At 34.4% G+C, this 20,884-nt stretch overlaps 3 protein-coding genes across 5 annotated transcripts in view; all 3 read right to left on the bottom strand.

Annotated features, from left to right (window-relative positions):
* Positions 1–8,609, bottom strand: part of mtus1a (microtubule associated tumor suppressor 1a) — a 43,073-nt gene extending 34,464 nt beyond the window's left edge. For 2 of the 3 annotated variants that reach the window (XM_048176067.1, XM_048176069.1), the window contains exons 1-2: positions 8,455–8,609; positions 761–2,438 (exon numbers count right to left, since the gene is read on the bottom strand). In XM_048176067.1, coding sequence (XP_048032024.1) covers positions 761–2,329 — 1,569 coding nt within the window. In that variant the 5' untranslated portion in view covers positions 2,330–2,438; positions 8,455–8,609. Of the gene's footprint in view, positions 1–760; positions 2,439–5,692; positions 5,998–8,454 lie in introns of those variants that run through there. The other variant, XM_048176068.1, reaches the window with a different exon arrangement.
* Positions 8,610–10,658: 2,049 nt separating this feature from the next.
* On the bottom strand, positions 10,659–13,179 carry fgl1 (fibrinogen-like 1). The gene is made up of 7 exons (XM_048176503.1): positions 12,862–13,179; positions 12,555–12,729; positions 12,275–12,434; positions 12,102–12,199; positions 11,612–11,700; positions 11,178–11,365; positions 10,659–10,970 (listed from the first exon to the last, which is right to left on the bottom strand). The coding sequence occupies exons 1-7, from the start codon at positions 12,916–12,918 to the stop codon at positions 10,811–10,813; spliced, it is 927 nt and encodes a 308-aa protein (XP_048032460.1). The 5' UTR covers positions 12,919–13,179; the 3' UTR covers positions 10,659–10,810.
* Positions 13,180–15,278: 2,099 nt separating this feature from the next.
* Positions 15,279–20,528, bottom strand: asah1a (N-acylsphingosine amidohydrolase (acid ceramidase) 1a). The gene is made up of 14 exons (XM_048176945.1): positions 20,344–20,528; positions 20,188–20,231; positions 19,973–20,063; positions 19,731–19,814; positions 19,540–19,618; positions 19,220–19,294; positions 19,096–19,141; positions 18,858–19,002; positions 18,724–18,778; positions 18,446–18,527; positions 16,818–16,949; positions 16,606–16,729; positions 16,415–16,471; positions 15,279–16,014 (listed from the first exon to the last, which is right to left on the bottom strand). Exons 1-14 carry the CDS (start codon positions 20,410–20,412, stop codon positions 15,925–15,927), a joined length of 1,173 nt encoding a protein of 390 aa, XP_048032902.1. The 5' UTR covers positions 20,413–20,528; the 3' UTR covers positions 15,279–15,924.
* Positions 20,529–20,884: the final 356 nt, after the last annotated feature.

The raw sequence follows: 20,884 nt of genomic DNA, 5'->3' as shown, positions 1-20,884 counted from the left end.
GGGAAAATAAAAATTTGGTCATTTACTCACCCTCATGTCAGATTTCTATGGAAGCTTTAAATAAAAATTAAAAAAGGTAATTGTGAGTTATCTCAATATATAAAATCAGAATATAAAATCAGAATTGCATGATATAAACTTGCAATTGCGTGTTATAATGTGCAATTGTGAGGGAAAAAAGACTGCTGTTTTTAGTTAATCTCAAAATTCTGACTTTATTATACACAACTGTGAGTTTATATCTTGCAATTCTGAGAAAAAAAAGTATTTTGTCAATTGTGTGGTGATAACTCACAACTGTGAAAAGCCAGAATTGTGACTTTATATCACGCAATTCTGACTTTATATCACACGATTGCATTATATCACGAAACTAAATCTTGCAATTCTAAGAAATAACGTCAGAATTGTGAGATGCAAACTCGCAACTGCGAGAAAAAAAGTCAGAATTGTGAGATAAAAAGTTGCAATTACCTTTTTTATTTTATTTAGTGGCCGAAACAAGCTTCCATAGATTTCTGCCCCTAATGCTCACTTAAAATGATTTAATCTTTGATAACACAAACAATTCAATACCACTGTGATATAAAAAGTAACCTTTAGTAAATCTTATACATTATACACAGACTATACAGTATGATGATGTTTTCTCTAAATCCACTCGTAGCAATTGAAAAGATTGATTTTGGATTGATTATCATTTTACTTCATGTAATTTTAATATCAGCCAATTATCAGTTATTGACCATAACATACTCACCAACAAACTGACTCTCTGATTCTTCCCTTGAACCTTCAGAGACTCATTCCCCTGCACGTCTTCTCTAGTGGACTCATGGGTGTCTGCAGGTTTAGTCTTTCCACCCTGATTCTGAGAACCTCCTTTAGTGTTTTTTTGTGGTGTGGTGCGGTTGTTCAAGACCCTGTTGACTTGTGGATTCTTCTCTTGTGACCCATCTTTACTAGTTTTGAAAGAGGTAGCACTTTCAGACCATCGGCGAGGTCGAGATTTTGAGGCCGGACCACTATCTTGGCAAGTGGAGGATCGAGTTCTTTTAGCTGCATTAGAGCTCTTTACACTTTGAGCTGGTGTGGCAGAAGTGCTGGTTACTGCATTAGAAGTGGATTTGGTAGGAGATGACTTCGGTTGGTCCATAGTCTGGCTTTCATTAGTTTGAGGGATGGAGCTCGATGAAGTCTTTGGTGTCTTGAAGGGATTGGTGGCACGTGACATAATTTTAGACTTTATATTACTGAAATTAGGCTTAGGAAACCGTTTTATTTCTATCTTGCTGCTTTTACTCACTGACATCAAGGATGTTTTGGGCTTTTGAGAGGCAGTGTTTTGCTGCTGACTTATAACTTGAGCCATTGGACTCAATGAATCCCCTTCATCTTTATTCAGAGGGGACTCAGATAAAGAGGGGAGGCAAAATGTCTTGTTACTCACAGACTGCACTGGAGTTGAGGTTTGAGCGTCGCCACTGATGTCTAGATCCTCAGAAGCGGTAAGAAGCACCGTTTTCCCCTCTCCTGGAGTGATTGAGTGATTGGATCCACCGGTGTTGCATGCCAACCTTTGCACATCTCTATTAGATTTATTATAATGAACAGGTGTGACACATTCAAGTTTCTCAATGCTCAATGACTTTTCATCTATGAGAAAGGTCTGATTGTTTGGTTGGATGTAGGTAGACTCCAAGCCCTGATTCTTGGGCTCTCCTTGTGGCACCTCGGCTAGGCCCTCGCACACATCCGGTAACATTCCCGATACCACGCCGAGGTCTGAAGATATATCCAAGGAGGTTCTGGACTCCCCGATCAGCGAGATGCTAAGGGGCTGGTCGGTCTCGTGCAAGACAAAGCTGTTACTTCTCATCACCATCTCACCAGAGCTCACAGAGCAGCAGTTATCACTTGATCCACGCCGTGATGGCTCGCAGGAGTCCACTTCAGACAGCTCTCGCTCTCCACTGTCAGGGGCGGCTTCTGAGCTCCTGTCACTGCCTCTTTCATTGCATTCAGTATTTTTTGGCTCCACTATTAAGAAAGTCACATTCTCATTCCAGTTATCAATTTTTGATTTGGAAACGTCCACAGCAATTGTGCCACTTGATTTCACTACCTTTGAGGAAAAAGTCTCAACCTTTGCAGGGCAGGTGATACAGTCCTCCATTTCTACATCAGGAGGACTGTCCGTACCGCCACAACTCAAACTGCTAGCGCTCCTCAGTGAATCGGGGGAATGCTCACTGGGGCAGGTGATGTTATTTCCATTTTTGTCCTCAACGGGGAAAGTAAGATTCATGGATCTACGCGTGGTCTCCATGACAATTTTACATTCGAACTGTCTGAAAAACGTATTGTTTTATAACAACTGTATTGTCTTTTGAACTTCAGCACAGGGTTATTTATTGAAGCACATTGTGTGAATGTTCCTGAAATAAAAAAAAAGGGTAAAAAGTTGTAAACAAATGTACAGAAATTCTAAGCAATCCATCTATTGTCTAGATTTATGTGAGAAGTTATACAAGACAGAGGTGACTCAGTGCACTGTAGCTAAAAAGAGGGTATTAGCTATTGTAGATATAACACTTCACTGAGCAAACACACAGCCTGGCCAATTACAATTTGGGCAACCTGTTGTGTTGTTGGTCGCAATAAGAAATGCAGTGCACTTTGTGCAGACGTTACATAATCTACTGACCAATTACTTTTAGAGTAATGAGAAATTGGATCCCCCGTTTAAGTCTTTATGCCTTCTAGAGAAACACCATTAAAAATGCAAGAGCTTACTCATAGGTTATCAAATTCTAGTTCTCAATGTGGAACTGAAAAACAAATTGGGAAAGCATTTTGAAAACTTTGAATGCACACTACCATTGTTTTTGGGAATTCTGCTCCAGTGTTTCTTTTCTTGTTTTACCTTTTTCTTTTTTTTAATAGAATTAGGTGGGCTACCATTCAAGTTTGGGACACAAAGATTTTTTTAATGTTTATGAAAGAAGTCTCTTATGCTCACCAAGACTGCATTTATTTGATAAGAAATACATTGAAAACAGTTGTGAAATATTATTACAACTTAAAATATATATTTTTTTTAATTAACATATTTTAATATATTTTAAATGACAATTAAGACAGAGAAGTCTAGTGGCCTGAATGTAACGTGTTGAGTTTAAGACAAATGACTGGTTAGATGGAGACTAGTGTGGTGTCAGTGGGAGCACATGTATTTAGATAAGCAGTCCTGAGTGCTAGTGAAAACACCTTGCTGTGTTTATTATAGGGACAGATCTAGCTCCGTGACAGGACGGCTCACCCTTGCAGACATGCCTTTTTCAAACACAGAAGGCTTGCTGTGACTTAACACAAACACTAATACTTCCAAAATGTTCCACTGATTTTTATGAAATCTGATGACCAATAGTTTCTTCAAGATTTAATGAAAACTAATGAAAAATACAGAATGACCTAAAATGTTTCTGAAGGCCAGACTACTAGGTATCTGTTATTTTTTGGGTTCTGTCTCCCCACATTAACATCATTGCGCTACTCCACGGGGGTGGAAGAGGCATGGCATACTTTGCCTCTGCTGAGGGAAAGGCCTTGCATGCTCTAATGCACTTCTGTCTAGTACAATGAGGAGAGAGGCCAGTTCATGCAGATGCAGAGACAAGCTCTCTGTCATGCTTCTTTTGAAATAACAAAACCTGCATACAATCACAGCATGTGAACATGCCACTTTAACCATCAATATAACCCTGATGTTATGGATGAAACTGTACACAAACAAAAAGCAGCATCACAAATGACAATCAGAATCTGCTTACGAGGTGAATGATCACACAACAATGTAATTACTACTTTGAATTTGCAGTTATTATGTCAGCTGTATCAATAATAGACATTCATCTGCTGTTGCTGTTAAAAAAAATATATATATATATTAATAGCGCTAACTTTGTATTATAAAATCTTTCAACAAGCAATGTTGTCTTTTCTTTTGTCATAATCATGCAGTAATTTTACACTCTCACAGGTTTAAAGGGTTATTTCACCCAAAAACTGTCATTAATTACTCATCCTCATGTCGTTCCAAACCCGTAGGACCTTCGTTCATCTTCAGAACACAAATTAAGATATTTTTGATGAAATCCAAGCGGTTTTTTTTATCCTCAATAGAAAGCAACAAAATGACCACATTCAAGGTCCAGAAAAGTAGTAAAGTGTTAAAATAGTCAACGTGGTTCAACCTTAAATGTTATGAAGCAAGGAGAATACATTTTGTGCGCAAAAACAAAAATAACTTTATTCAACAAATTCATCTCTCCCCTGTCATTCTCCTACTCTATTTTTATTGCAGCTCTTCCAGGTTCTACGTCAGAACGCCGGATCAGTATTGGCCGACGCCTGTTCACGTGAGCAGCACGATGTACAAGTGTGTGAGGCTGACGCTGGAGCCGGCGTTCTGGGGTAAACAAGGAAACGCTGAACTGCGTTCACTGCGTCAACTGCGTACGAGTCTGACAGGGTAGAGAAGAAATTGTTGAAGTCGTTATTTTTGTTTTGTTTTTGCGCACAAAAAGTGTTCTCATCATTTCATAATATGAAGGTTGAACCACTACAGTCACATGGGCTATTTAACGATGTCTTTAATACCTTTCTGGACCTCGGATGACGGTAATCATAAAAAAAAACCCTTGGATTTCATCAAAAATATCTCAATTTGTGTTCTGAAGATGAACAAAGGTCTTACGGGTGTGGAACGACATGAGGGTGAGTAATTAACAACACAAATTTCATTTTGGGTGAACTAAGCCTTTGAGAAAATCCCTATTTGGCTGTTTGAACATGAAAAATTCACTACATTTTCAACTTTATCAATTGAACAAAAGGTACCAAAACCATCCATTTCCCATTATTTCCTCACATAAAAGCATATTGATAAATACATTCACTATAATTCTAATTCTCTCCCAAATATTCCGATTAAAAAGGCAGTGCAGAAATTCCTTCTTCGGCTCGCTGACTGAGTGAAAGGTTACCTTGGGAACTAACAGTGTGCTTAGTCATTTACAGTCTGACTGCTCATGCAAGGGCTGGGCATTAAAGGAACAAGAGCCCCTCTGTTAATACTTCACTACCGCCGGGAGAATTATTGATGGATGCGTCTTATTTCATCTTTAAAGGAACATAAAACTGATATATTGAACACTCATAAAAGCAACAGTGAAATACAATGAATCATTCATTCTTGAGGGTTATAGCAGCCTAATTGTTCGGAGCCCGGTTTGGAAAAATGTCATTTAAAAAGGTAATAACTGGGGCACTAAATCAGTTTATGGCATAACAACAAGGCATATGGCATAAACTTATAATTTAACAGCATGTCTGTTAATGTTAAATAAGACAAGCAACATGAAAGCATGCAGATGGATTGCAAAAACTTTATCAAATTTACTTTTAATTTATTTCATATCTATAGTAAAAAAATGAATTTCATAAAGTCATATCTCCTAAATCAAATGTCCTCAGCTTGTAACTGTTAAAAAAAAAAAACAACAACAGCAACTATGGCTTTCTAATAGCATTTTTGCACTTGCTGTGAAGCAAATTTGTCTTTATTTTATATAACAAATAATTGATAATCTTTTATGAATAGATAAAAAACATAAAATTCAAGTCCTACCAGGCAAGACATTATGTCAGTTCAGCACATCCCATTCAGGGTCCTGCAGCACTCACAGCTCCATGTCTCGGGATCAATCCTATTAGTGCTGTGGTAAACACTACACCACACTAAACGCACGTATATAAAGATTGCCAGCTCTAAAATACCCATCAGCCCCAGCAGTCCCTCCTTCAGCACCACTCGTGGCTTGCAGAAATGGTCTGTCTCATAGGAATGTGGCACAGTCCAGGCTGCTGTCAGCACACTTTTGGGCTGTCCCTGCATACTAAAACACGCCTCTACTCGTACAGCGCTGTTCAAGATCCAGCCTAGGCCATGACTAAATCCACTGCAAAGCCTCAAGGCTAACTTTACAAGGGACAGTGGCTGGTTACCCTATCCCAGACAAGCCCTACATAAGGGGAGTGGCCAGGGCATGTCAGGCCGAAAGCAGTAATCGCTGCTGCAAAGCAGCCAATAACATTTTTGAAGGGATTTGTGCATCACAGGGGATAAATGAGGGGAAATACTGCAAAACTGGATGTCATCTACACGGTTATTTTCTGCTGAAGAAAACCTTTAACATAAACCTAAAAAAAATAAATAAATAAAGCAATCCTTCTATGAGGCATTTACTATAAAAAGCTGCAACACTTTCTTTGTATTGACAAATACTTGGCAATACCTTGACTTCCTTAAGTTATGTAACAGCAGGCATGAGGGGTATTAGATCCGGTCATTTGGAACAGTACCATTTCTGACTAAGCCATCTTTAAAAGGCCTTTAAACCAGAGAAGGAATCCATAATCTTGGTTAACAAACAATACCAATAAGTGTTGGACACCAGGAGTTAATAAAATCAATCAGCCTTTTCTCATTCAGTCCATGTTCTTTTGAACTTTTTATTTATCAAAGAATCCTGGACAAAAGCTGTATCAAAAGGGTGGTTGATCATGATTTCACTTTTTAAACTTTTAAAAGTGTGTAATGTTGCTGTTTGCGCATAAATAACATCTGCAAAGTTATGACGCTCAAAGTTCAATGTAAAGGGAGATTTTTTTCCTTTAAAGAATTCACTGTTTAAGGACTACAACAAATGGCTGGTAGGGACTACAACAAGCTTCTTCCTGGTTTAGTGACATCACCAACCCTGTCAGCACACTTATGTACATAAATCCTGCCCCGAGAACACACAACAAAGGGATGAGGCCATGTTGGGATGCTTTAGAGTAGAGGAAGAGTTGTTGTAGTGTTGTAGAGAGTGTTGTTGACATTTCATTTTACGACGGACTGCTTCACAAACAAGGGTCAATTCAACACACAAAAGATTAACATAATGATACATGCTAGTCGATGAAACTACATAATTTTATCCACTAACCATTCAGAAACGTCCAGTTGCATTCTAGAAGTTGTAACTTCTTCTTGAGTCTCTCCATCAGTGTCCGACTCCAGTTTGAACAATGTAAGGCTGAACAGTTGCTGACAATCCTCATTTTAGCTGTACGAGATTCTCCAGCTTTCTTGTTGTTGAGTAACAGAAGCATGCGCTGTTAAAGCTCCGCCCTCTTCTGGAAAGGGGGCCGGGAGCAGCAGCTCATTTGCATTTAAAGGGACACATACAAAAACGGCGTGTTTTTGCTCACACCCAAATAGGGGCAAATTGGTCAAGCTATAATAAATTATCTGTGGGGTATTTTGAGCTGAAACTTCACAGACACATTCTGGGGACATCAGAGACTTATATTACATCTTGTAAAAGGGGCATTATAGGTCCCCACTGAAACAAATGAAAATAACAACTATAATACTATTTTGCAATACTACTGTTTTTAATGTATTTTGTAAATGTAGCCTTGGTGAGCATAAGAGACTTGCCAAAACAATAAAAATAAAAAAAACTTACTAAATGCATTTTTATCCTCCTCACAAACATTCACCTTAAAAAAAAAATGTTTTAGTTTGGCTAAACAAATTCTGTTCTTTTCCAGATGCACCATTCTACTTGATACAGAATATATTTCTAATTCTGCACCTACAGTATGGAGTCCTGAATGGCACCTGCACTATAACCTGCTGTGGAATTCAAAGCTTGTGCCCTTTGAGCTTTCCACTGTTTCTGAACACTATATCTGGTCAAGACATAAGTCCCATAATACAATGCTCTAATGCTGCATTTGAGACACACAAATCAACATGGACTAAATAATATGATTCATAGAATGTTCCATAACATAGGTTGGTTCACGTCTAAAGCATCTAAATCACAGTGTTCAATCAAAAACAAATCAGAAGACTCAGGGAGACCATTCTGAATCTCAGTGAAGAAGTGTGGGAAAACAAGGAGAACAAACTAGCTTATTTAGTACCTATAAATCTACTAAGATATTCCTGCCCAGCTCATGTTTCTCCCTCATACCTCCCTCTGAGCCACAATCTATTTCCTGATCGCCGCCTTTAAATTGTCTTGTGCACCTGACAGAAATATCAGAGGCCTGTTTGGGATCTCTGGCAGCTCGGTCTATAAATAACACGTGGAGTAAACAAAGTTGTAAAGCCATACAAGCAGAAGATCCCTTTGAATAAATATATATAGACGATACAGACTGAATGAACATGCAGTAGGCGTAAACAAAAACAAAATCCATGAAAGACAACTCACGCGACACCAGTAACATGCCTCGCGCTACTAAATCACGGATGAAATGTAAGGTAAAAGAGTGAATTTGTAGAAAAGTAAATATTAGGCGTAATTTCTCTGGGTAGCATAGTGTACTTACCCTGCACGTCGCCAGTGGAATTAAACTGGGATTCACAGACGTGTCTACCGTTAACAGCAGCGCGTGCATAGTACAGGTGAGAGAGCTCAGGTGAGCTCGCGCTCGCCTTAAATGACGTCACTGCAGGAAAGACACGAGCCGCTACAGTGTTCTGACACTCTCTAGGCCTATAGCTACATGAAAGCAAATTAGGAACATTAGGAACAATTTTTCAACATTTAGTCGTCTATTAAATATCTTGCTAAAAATATAATTTCATATGTTAAAGTGTTGAAAGTGTTTTCATTCAATCTAATTTTTTTTCATTTAGCTTTTTGTTATGATACCCTAGTGGTTCCCAAACTTGGAGTGGAGTACCCCCTGAAGGGATTACCATCCTTCTGCGTAGCCCCTCTCTTCCACACCTTTTCCATTAAGGGATAATATTTGCCCACTAAATAGATTTTCCATTGCATATTTTACCTTTTTGAATAACTTTATAACATAAATAATGTTTTAAATAAAAAATGTTCAATAGAGAAAAATGCAATGATGGTGAAACTAAGTGATACTTTTAAATATTAAACTAAAACCGCCAGTAGGTGGCAGCAAGTCACTGTTTTTATGAGTGAGTCATCGAGTCATTCATTCAGTAACGAAGAAAGTGGCTGTGAATGAATCATTGAATCATTGACTCTCACGATTCGTTCAAAGCCGCAGAATTGCGCTCGAAACACACGTATGTTGTAGTTCTGCTGTGGTTTTCGTTAGAACTAATTTTTCGTTGCAAAATAGAGTAAATACTGACAGTGCTGTGTTTAAAATGTACGTTTTGTTTTTTGACCTGTTGTATAATAATGTCACGTTTGCAGTCATGTGGATATTTGGGAACAATTGCATTCTCGCTCGTTATCAACATTAAATAAAATATACAGCTGTCGATATATATATATATATATATATATATATATATATATATATATATATATATATATATATATATATATATATATATATATATATATATATACACACTACCGCTCAAAAGTTTGGGATCGGTAAGATTTTTAATGTTTTTAAAAGAAGTTTCGTCGGCTCACCAAGGGTGCATTTACTTAATTAAAAATACAGTAAAAACAGTAATATTGTGAAATATTATTACAATTTAAAATGATTGTTTTCTATTTGAAAATATTTTAAAATGTAATTTATTCTTGTGTTGGCAAAGCTGAATTTTCAGCATCGTTAATCCAGTCTTCAGTGTCACATGATCCTTCAGAAATCATTCTAATATGTCAATTTGCTGCTCAAGAAACATTTATTGTTTACAATTGTACAAAATATTTATGTACAATATTTTTTTTCAGGATTCTTTGATGAATAGAAAGTTCAAAAGAACAGAGTTTATTTGAAATCTAATCTTTTGTAACATTATAAATGTCTATACTGTCACTTTTGATTGATTTAATGCATCCTTGCTGAATAAAAGTATTAATTTCTTTAATTTCTTAAAAAAAAAAAAATTCTTACTGACCCCAAACTTTTGAACGGTAGTGTATAATGTTACAAAAGCTTTGTATTTTAGATAAATGCTGTTCTTTTGAACTTTTTATTCATCAAGGAATCCTGAAAAAAAAGTTCACAACTGTTTTCAACATTGATATAATAACAAATATTTCTTGAGGAACTAATCATATTAGAATGATTTCTGAAGGATTATGTGACACTGAAGACTGGAGTAACGATGCTCAAAATTCAGCTTTGCCAACACAAGAATAAATGACTTTGTAAAATATATTCAAATAGAAAACAGTTATTTTAAATTGTAATAATTTTTCACAATATTACTGTTTTTACTGTATTTTCAATTAAATAAAGCCTTGGTGAGCAGACAAAACTTTTAAAAACATTAAAAATCTTACCAATCCCAAATTATATATATATATATATATATATATAACTTTGAGTTATATATTGACTGGGTATTAATTTACCTTGAGAGATATTGCTATAGGCCTAATTTATGAAGACAAAGAAAACGTCTCAGAATTTGTAGTTAAACTTATTGTTTGTGCCAGTTAAATTCTATATTCTGTCCATAATTTAAAAACAAAATGCTATATGAAAACTTTCCTTTTTAATTATGATATATTTTTAAATGTTTAATTCTTCACATTAATCAAATTAAAGATACTATGATGGAACACACAAGAAAGCAGCAAGAATGCGTTTAAAAATTTATTGTGCTTCATGCAGAAGAGCTTTTTGAACTACATATGCAAATAGTTAAGAACTGAACTACTAAGCTGGACTACAATTTTATTTGCCATCACACACAAATTCATTGCCTTCATGGCTCAGATATCAGATCCATGAATTAAACATCATTAGGCTCAAAAATGGATGGTCTGATCTTCATCTGCACAGATTTGAGGGAGTACCACCAGCCATGCCATGGGTACCACACTATTCCATCATCAGTGACGGCGCTGTAAGCTCCTCGGTGGTACAGTCCATTCAGATTGGCAGAGTGACATCTAGAGGAATACAGGTGAAACAACATACAAAAAATTATATTCATAGTTAATGTTCATAGTTAATGTGATGAACTACACTTGTGGCTACTCTATAGGACATCTGTATGAACTTGAAAAGAACTGCCTTCATACATCCACTAAAATGGCCTGTGTTGTAATTGTCATTGTTACTGTAAAGTGAAAAACTCAGTGTTTTAAGGTGCAAACCTGTTAAACCACCAGCCACCCTTGTCCTCCTGAGCACAACTGCGGTCGTAGCGGTCATTATCCTTGTCTCGTGTGCTAAACTTCATTCCTTGGTGGCTGGCCCACCACTGAACCTCAGGATGATAACTGCCAGAGAGAGCGTCCCCTGCGTTTCCTGTGTATACACCAAACTGGAGCTGGTAATGGTTCTGAGAAGACAAATGGGATAGTTAAAACATTAACCAATCAAACAGTGCACAGATATTATACCATTCAGACCAAGTCTATAAATTGTGATATTGTGTAACCGCTTATTTTTGTTTTTAATGAAAATAGAATATTTATCGTCTTTATTGATTTATTAGAAATTTCACAAGCCACCTGTTGGTTCATCATGGGCATCCACACATCATTAATCACAATATGAAGAGATTGATAAAAAAAAGAGTAAAAACCTGTTCATTTTCCACTTTGAATTTTCTGTACACTGCAAAACGGTGGCTGCCCTCAAAGTCTTCCAGATTGATTCTCAGGGTGTAATCGTCTACATAACAGAAGGTGTTTTATTGAAATAACTGAAAAACATAATATAATATAATATAATATAATATAATATAATATAATATAATATAATATAATATAATATAATATAATATAATATAATAGTATATAGTATAATATATTATAGTATAGTATAATATATTATAGTATAGTATAATATATTATAGTATAGTATAGTATATAAGGAATAATTACAATGGGCTTTTAAATTATTATATTTTTTTTGTTTTTGTTTGTTTTATTTATTTTGATTAGAATGTTCATCAGCCAATCAGAATCAAGCATCCAACATCTCTATAATATAATTTGGATAAATGATGGCATATCATGACACATTACATCTGTTTCCGTTTGTATGCATTTTATATGCATAGATTCACTCACCTTGAGATGTCAAATAATGTAGATTATCATTCCCTAACCAAAACTCCCCATTAGAGGACTTCATGTCACCAAATCCTGTTTTGTAATCATTCCAGTCTCTAAAAAAAAAAAAAATCATGTCTCATTTATTAAACAGCACACATTTCTTCTCATAACAATGAACTTTTTCATACCGGTCAAACGACTGGCTGCCATCTGAGCGTCTCTGGAAGACTGTCCATCCACCCCCCTCTGTCATATCGCAGTACACTTTGATTTTGGTTGGGCTAAGCAGTGGTTTAATCATGTAAAATCCACTCCTCGTGCTCCCATTTTTGAAGATCTGCGCACAGTCTGTATATGGCAGATTGATTTTTGTTAGTACTGCTTTGTGCTGTTATAATCAGACAAATACAACATATTTACACAAGGACAGTGAATACCATATCTTAATAAAATAATATAGAGTTTGACCCATGTACTGTTTGTCTCCCATGTCATAAAATGAGTCCTCTTTCTGGGAACGTTCATCCATCTGGTTGAGATTCATTAATCGTTGAATAAGTTGCTGTTGCTTTGTATGGCGAACTTCCAAACTCTTCAGCTCCACCTTAAGACGCTCTATCTCATCTTGACATTCATCAGGTACCTAAATGCACATGATACACAGAATGACCAATGTAAATCCACCATAAAAATAAACACTTTTTAATTTACCTGTAACCAAAGGTAATTTCAACACACAAGAAAGTAGCAGAATGAATGTTAAGACAATACTTACAGAGTCTGACAAATCCAGAGTACAAAGCATCCAAATGATGAACAAAACTGACATCATAGATGTATTAATTTAATGTCGTATTTAAAGACGGAAAGTCAGACACCAAGTGACCTTGCGTTCAATTAAATTTAAGCACTAAAGTACCACTACAAACACAACAACTTGTACAAAGGCTCTTGAGGTCTGTTCTGGTGCCTGACAAAATTTCCTGTGGTTGAAGTGCATACTTTGAGCTGAGTCACTGTGGATCAAAACAGATGTGCAGACAACTACAAACAGCTCCCCAAAACATTTGACATCAAAAACAGCACCAAAACTGTTCTGTAAAAGTGAAAATTATGATACGTTTGACCTCAGTCCTTCAATTTGTTCAAGTAAAATTTGAACAAATTAATGACACTCCAGTTATATAATTTTTTTGTAAATATAAAACATGAGATTATTTGTTAATAACATAAATAGATCAATCATGATTAAAGAGTGTCTGATCCACAAGGATGGATACCTGATTTGATACACCCATAAAAAAGAAATGGGAAAAACATGTGTGACGCACATTAATAGAGGAGTGTTTCACTGAAAAAATGATGGTAGACATGCATATACACAACAAAAGTAAATCTGTTTATATGTGTGTGTGTGTGTGTGTGTATATATATAGCCTATATATATATATATATATATATATATATATATATATATATATATATATATATAATGTGTGTGATTTTTTTCCCCTGGCCTAGCATCTTCAGTCCATATGCTGCCCACCAAAATATTCATCCAAACATAGACCCCTCTATATATAAGCTGAATCAATTGTAATAAATTGTAAATGTGTTCAGCATTCTGCAATAAATATTTTTTGATTCTTTATATATTACGGAAGAGGATTAGGGCCAAGCAATAATAAAAATATAAAACCATCTCGAGATTAAAGTTGTTAAATTTCGAGAAAAAAGTCGAAATAAAATGTTGAGAATAAACTCGTTAAATTACGAGAAAAAACTCGTTAAATTTCGAGAAAAATGTCGAGATAAAATGTTGAGAATAAAGTCATTAAATTACGAGAAAAAAACTCGTTAAATTTCGAGAAAAAAGTGGAGATAAAATGTTGAGAACAAAGTAATTAAATTACGAGAAAAAGTCGTTAAATTAAGAGAACAAATTCGTTAAATTATGAGAAAAAAGTCGTTAAATTACGAGAACAAATTCGTTAAATTACGAATTTGTTCTCATAATTTAACGACTTTTTTCTCGTAATTTAATGACTTTATTCTCATACTTTAATGAGTTTATTCTCATAATTTAATGCGTTTATTCTCAACATTTTATCTCGACTTTTTTCTCGAAATTTAACATTTTTCTCATAATTTAACGAATTTGTTCTCGTAATTTAACGACTTTTTTCTCGTAATTTAATGATTTTATTCTCAACATTTTATCTCGACTTTTTTCTTGAAATTTAACGAGTTTTTTCTCGTAATTTAACGAGTTTATTCTCAACATTTTATCTCGACTTTGTTCTCATAATTTAACGACTTTTTTCTCGTAATTTAATGACTTTATTCTCAACATTTTATCTCGACTTTTTTCTCGAAATTTAATGACTTTATTCTCAACATTTTATCTCGACTTTTTTCTCGTAATTTAATGACTTTATTCTCAACATTTTATCTCGACTTTTTTCTCGTAATTTAATGACTTTATTCTCAACATTTTATCTCAAGTTTTTTCTCGAAATTTAGCAACTTTAATCTCGAGATGGTTTTATTTTTATATTATTGCTTGGCCCTAATCCTCTTCCGTAATATAAGTCATAAAATTAGTAAGATATTAAAAATGAACCCTCCCCAGCTCTACAGCGCCCCCCAGTTTTCCCACTGTAAATCTGTGGTGAAGAATAGAACTGCAGCGCGCTTAGAGTTCAGACTGCCCGTTGATTTTAAAGTTAGTTTGCTAAAAAAGGGAACATCGGATGCAAAATTCACTTTTACATGGTGTTTGGACACAAATGTGTGTTGTCAGTGTGTGTACACAACCACCCTATAATTATAAAAATCCACCCAGTGCTTTCTTTTTAATCCCCACAAATCACTAAGCACTTTGTCAGATCAAGCCCTTCACATATTCTTGGCAAAGTGACGTAAATTTGCACAGGCCCCTCCCACGACTGTTGACGGACACTGTAGTTTTAACATAGACCCGCCCTGAGTGAGCTGTAAACAGACAGTCCGCCATTGTTTCGATACAATTTTAAATCATTAGATAATGATTAATTAAAGCAGACAACTGGAAGTTGAAGTGCATGGCTTCAACCCATTGTGGTAATTAACACATTAATTTACACTTTTAATTAATAAAATATATTATTAATGAATACATAATATCACATTTAATTAACAGCAATTCATATATTACTTAATCTATTAATCATATAGACTCTTTATTAGTTGCTGATGCAGTAATCATTAATTAATGGTTTAGTTCTTCATGAGTCATACATTAACAGTTAAGCATGAATTAACGCATGTTAGTGCACCCGTATTTTAAAGTGTTACCGAAAAATCTAATTCAACACTCTGTGAAAATAATGCTTATTCTCATACCGTAATTGCATATTTAGCACAATCTCAGAAAGAAACACCTACAACTATAAATTACAAAACAATAAAAATACTCTTAGGAATCAAGGATTTCAGAAAAATAGATTTCCTTATAGAAAAAGGCAACAATTATTGAAATTAAATTACCCATGCACACACAGATCAAAGAGCATACACAAACATTTCCATTTAAACTGTGTGGTTACTCAAAGTTTACAACAGTAACTTTTATGCTTTTCACAATGTGTTGCAGTGATGAAGCAGTCATAATTATAGTTATAATATAAAGTTATAATAAAGCAGTTACAACAGACGTGTCTATGAGAACAAAGTTCAGAGGTAGAATTGCAACCAGTTATTTTTAATATGCTCCTTCCTGTGTATGTACATTGGCCCTGTATTAACAGATGGAGAACAGTATTCCATATGTCTCGGCTCATTCAGAGGTGATGGCAGATCACCACGGCGTACATGGATTTGGACAGTCTCTGATATAAGACTCCAGAGTTCCAGTTGATACTTCCATCAATGAGGTGTAGGTTGTCAACTGTAAAAACAGGACAGAACATGGCTTCGTTATCACTTTATATTTACAATATTTGACCATTTGGTGCAGAAATGTGATCAAACAAACACACTCTTACTCATACATAAAATAAAATTAAATAAAAAGCATATACAATCTTGGCCAAAAGTTTACATACACCTTGCAGTGTATGCCAGTGTAAACCCCCACGCCCACATTTTCAACTTTTATTTTGTCTTGTGGACTATTAACATCTTTTATGTAAAATGTCTTATTCAGGACAGTACTAATGCATTTTGTATGATCCTCCTATTTTGTTAAAATAATGAACATTTTGCAGATTCTGCAAGGTGTACGTAAACTTTTGACCATGTCTGTACAGTTTGAGGCTTTTGTTAATTCATTTGAAAGACAGACTTACCTTATTAAGAACTGGTTTTGTTGACAGAACATCATATATTGATGACAGAGAAATATTCTGTGGAAATTACAATTTGTTGTACATTATAAAATGTCTTCATGAATTTTCAGTTACTTCAATTACTACTTAAGCCCATTTTAAAAATGCTTGTAAACTAAGCCATTTGATTTCGAACACACAATTTTACATACCGCTTGTGTGGTTTGATTCATGCACTTCATTGCTGGTGTTCTGCGGTCATCTAAGATCATAGGCTTTTCCCAGTGATCATAGTTCGTTTCCAGGACGTACCATCTCCCAAGATTCTTATCAAGTCTTAAACATCACCAATAACAACAAATTCAGAGGGCAGTTTTAAACGATCACAGAAAGGTGATACTTCTGTAAGATATGATTTACTCACTCCCAGATGTCCAACGTGTTTATTCTAGTCCTGGTTATCACACATCCCTGACCCGTTCGGTTACCACCCAAGATGAAGTAAGCTGGTGCAAGAAGTTTCGTCAGAGAGAGCTGGGCTTTGGCATCCTCGTAACTGCAAGCATTTAAAAAAAAAAAAAAAAAGATGACTGATTACTTTTGTCCAGTTTTTACTTCGATTATAAGCTACACACACATATATACACACACACTACCATTCAAAAGTTTGGAAACATTACTATTTTTAATGTTTTTGAAAGAAGTCTCTTATGCCTGCATTTATTTGATCAACAATACAGAAAAAAAACATTAATATTGTGCAATATTACTACAATTTAAAATAATGGTTTTCTATTTTAAGATATATTTTTTTTCTGTAATGCAAAGCTGAATTTTCATCAGCCATTACTCCAGTCTTTTGTGTCACATAATCCTTCAGAAATCATTCTAATATGCTGATTTGATACTCAGTTATTATCAAAGTTGGAAACTGTTGTGTTGCTTAATATCTTTTGGAAACCGTGATACTTTTTTTCAGGATTCATTGATGAATAAATCGTCAAAAAGAACAGCATTTATTCAAAATAGAAATATTTTCTAACAATAAAAATCTTTACTATCACTTTTTATCAATTTAACACATCATTGCTGAAAAAAAGTATTAATTTCTTCCAAAAAAAGAAAAAAAAAATACTGAAAAAAGATTTAATTTAAATAAATGCTGCTCTTTTTACTTTTTATTCACCAAAGAATCCTGAAAAAAAGTCACGTTATAAACGACACGCGCACAACATTTGTAATAAATCAGCATATTAGAATGATTTCTGAAGGATCACGTGACACTGAAGACTGGATTTAATGATGCTGAAAATTCAGCTTTACATCACAGACATAAATTATATTTTAACGTATATTACAATAGAAAACCATTATTTTAAATTGTAATAATATTTTACAATATTAATTTTTTTTTCTGTATTTTTGATTAAATAAATGCAGGCTTGATGAGTAGAAGAGACTTCTTTCGAAAACATTAAAAATAGTAATGTTTCCAAACTTTTGAATGGTAGTGCATGAGGTATATATATATATATATATATATATATATATATATATATATATATATATATATATATATATATATATATATATATATATATATATATATATATATATATACACACATACATACATACATACATACACACATACATACATACATACATACACACACACACACATATATATTATATTATATTATATTATATTATATTATATTATATTATATACACACACATTTTACTATGATAACAAAAGCTCCACAGCAAAAGGCATCCAGTGACTACAACATAAGTTATTAATATTTTTTGCATGGGTTCATAATTTATCATAAACATCATAATTTATGACATTTGAATAAAGGGTGAAGATGTCAATTTTCATAGGCTGGCCACTACTGTATAAATTTCTCTTGATCTGATGAAGCTATTTTGTTATTACAAAAAAAGTGTGTGACTGAGAACTATGTGGCTTTTAGTCATGACAGCGAAATCAAGGAAGTTGCACTTTCATGTTATGGTAGTGTTGTTTTTTTTTTTTTTTTTTTTTTACCTTGTAGCATTTTCCAGGACTTTGCGAGTAAGAAATCCCATCCACATTCCATCTCTTTGGCCAAAAATCCATTCCAGAATCCCTGTGAGAGTTCATCATGTTATCTAACCAGTCAACCATCAAGAACATAGCTGAACCCATGATTTGTAGCTAATCAAGAAAAAATTAATACTGTTGTATATTGTTAGTTCTTTAAAAAAAAATGATGTCCAAGTAGAACTGTTTAATACATCTGTCACTTAAATTTCATTTGTCAAGATCAATTTAATAAATCTTACCTACGTAACCCCCATCAAAGTTGAAACGCTCATTCATTGTTAGGGTCAGTTCACCCTAAACAGGTAAAACAATTACTTGCTTTACATTTAAACAACCTTTAAACAATCTTTTTTTTTAATGTTTATTTACTTACAGGTCTAATTCCAGTGAGCATGCCAACATATCCAGCAAAGTTTGTTGATTTAAACACAGTTTTGTTATTCCTTTGGAAATTGACATTCACCACAAGAGGTTTAAGCTTCTCTGTTAAAGTCCATGTTTTATTCTGTCGATCCCACCTTCATGAAAAACACAATATTCTTTATAAGAAGAGCGTATACATGTTACAATTCAACGTGTTCCCCAATATCTGGCAAATAATCACATCCTACCCCATAAACAGTCCAAAGTCCAAATTCCTGGCATGATAAATATTTCCTGAAAAAAGAAAATACACAATAAAACACCTAAAATGTGTAATTTAATTTGATCAAAAACATAGAAATATCTTCTCACCGTTAAAATCTTCTGCAACAAGTGACGTGCAAACAGTGAAAACCTCATAAAATATATTGAACAGCGTAATCTCACCTAGAGGGTCACATGAAATAAATAAAAATCATAGATTAAAATTGGGGCACTTTTATTAGCAAAATTAGTGAGCGACTTTGTTTTGATGGACAGCACCATGTTGTTTGTGTGTTATTGTTTGTTCTTTGATTTTATATTGTATATTGTATTTGTATTGTATATAGTTTTGTGTCACCTCCCAATTATTATATAACAAATATAATCTAAAGAATAATAAAAACAATTACAAAAGAGAAAAATCTCACCCAGAGGGATGCCAGAAACTGCTGCTATTCCCTTCATTTCTTCATTGAAAGGGTGTGGAAGTGTGTCCACAATCAATGGCTATGAAATGGTGACAAAATAAATCATAAAATATCAATATCTATACGCAATCAAAATATCCAAAGAGCGTTTTTAAAGATGTCTGAGTTTGTTCATACATTTAATTGCTTACCAGCTCCTCGTCCACTAAATCAATAAGTTTTCCATGGAAAAAGCCCTTGGCCATGTCTTTTATTGTCTGTACCATTGTGATCAACTGAAAAATCAACACGATTAATGTAAAAACAATCAAAGTTTAACTAAAAAAGACAGGACACATGCATCCTCCAGACATCGGAGAATCAGTATCAAAAACACTGAGAAATGAAAATACTGACAGAAACAAAGGTCATGCATTAATAAGGAGACACCTACCTCTGAGTTTTTATCTTTGATCACTTGCGTCCATCTCTCACTCGGGGGTAAATCGAGATTTACAGTGTACCAGGTCACATTACCTTTAAACCTAGATAAATCACAAGAGAAGATGAACATTTGATTAAATCTGCATATAGTCCAGATCACAATGTACGTTATACGTAATGTAAGAGCACAAATAATTGGACATATGAAGAGAGTAACAGCAGTACGTTGGTCCTTTAGGTGGATACATCCCACTTCTGCAATCCTCCAGCTGCAAACATAGGTAGTAATGAGTAAAGCGTGACACAGAAGTGAAACAGCTCTCAAAACAGCGTAATAAACTTTATAATGAAGGATAGATGATTCTGGTACTTTAATCTTACCCCTCGAACAATCTGTGAGAAAAGAAATAAAGATATAATAAAAATGTCGTGAACTGATGTTGACTTCATTGTCTCTCCGTGAAGTTTTTCAAAGGCTCATCCATTCGGAAGGAGGTGCGGGAAATAGCTTCTCGGCGGAATGTACCATCATCTAAATGGGGGACAGATACAGTAGATGTGTCTATTTTTTTTATTTTTTTTTAAAGGGTACAGACGTTTTATTTTCTTTTAAATATTAATTAACGTTATGTTGACATAGATAAATTGTATTTTTATTGGTTTCGTTTGGTTGTGCTTTTTTATGAGTGCAACAGCAGCGCTACGAGCCACCCGTCAGTCTGCGGATTGAGCTTCACTCGGCACACGTAATAAACAAGGAAGTCCAAGTTTAATGTTTTGATTTGTTCTCTGTCTGTGAAACTGAAACGAGCTTGGTCAGCGAGGTAATCACGACACTTGTTTACCAGCCACCAATATATACATTAAAGAAGAATCACGAGTTTATTATTATTATTATTATTATTATTATTTTCTTGCTATT

The sequence above is a fragment of the Megalobrama amblycephala genome, linkage group LG23 (assembly GCF_018812025.1).
Source record: "Megalobrama amblycephala isolate DHTTF-2021 linkage group LG23, ASM1881202v1, whole genome shotgun sequence".
Lineage (NCBI taxonomy): Eukaryota > Metazoa > Chordata > Actinopteri > Cypriniformes > Xenocyprididae > Megalobrama > Megalobrama amblycephala.
The sequence above is the reverse complement of the archived record's forward strand: the minus strand, read 5'-3'. Positions and strand labels throughout refer to the sequence as shown.

What these genes read in the sequence shown, in the direction of transcription:
- fgl1 (XM_048176503.1), bottom strand. Translation starts at nt 12,918, where the DNA reads ATGATGTCAGTTTTGTTCATCATTTGGATGCTTTGTACTCTGGATTTG. An exon ending in GGCAGCCAGTCGTTTGACCG is followed by an intron (nt 12,200 to 12,274) that starts GTATGAAAAAGT and finishes TTTTTTTTTTAG; the next exon opens with AGACTGGAATGATTACAAAA. An exon ending in TCAAAGTGGAAAATGAACAG is followed by an intron (nt 11,366 to 11,611) that starts GTTTTTACTCTT and finishes TTGTCTTCTCAG; the next exon opens with AACCATTACCAGCTCCAGTT.
- asah1a (XM_048176945.1), bottom strand. Translation starts at nt 20,412, where the DNA reads ATGAAGTCAACATCAGTTCACGACATTTTTATTATATCTTTATTTCTT. An exon ending in TATCCACCTAAAGGACCAAC is followed by an intron (nt 20,064 to 20,187) that starts GTACTGCTGTTA and finishes TGATTTATCTAG; the next exon opens with GTTTAAAGGTAATGTGACCT. An exon ending in GACTTTGGACTGTTTATGGG is followed by an intron (nt 19,003 to 19,095) that starts GTAGGATGTGAT and finishes TTTTTCATGAAG; the next exon opens with GTGGGATCGACAGAATAAAA.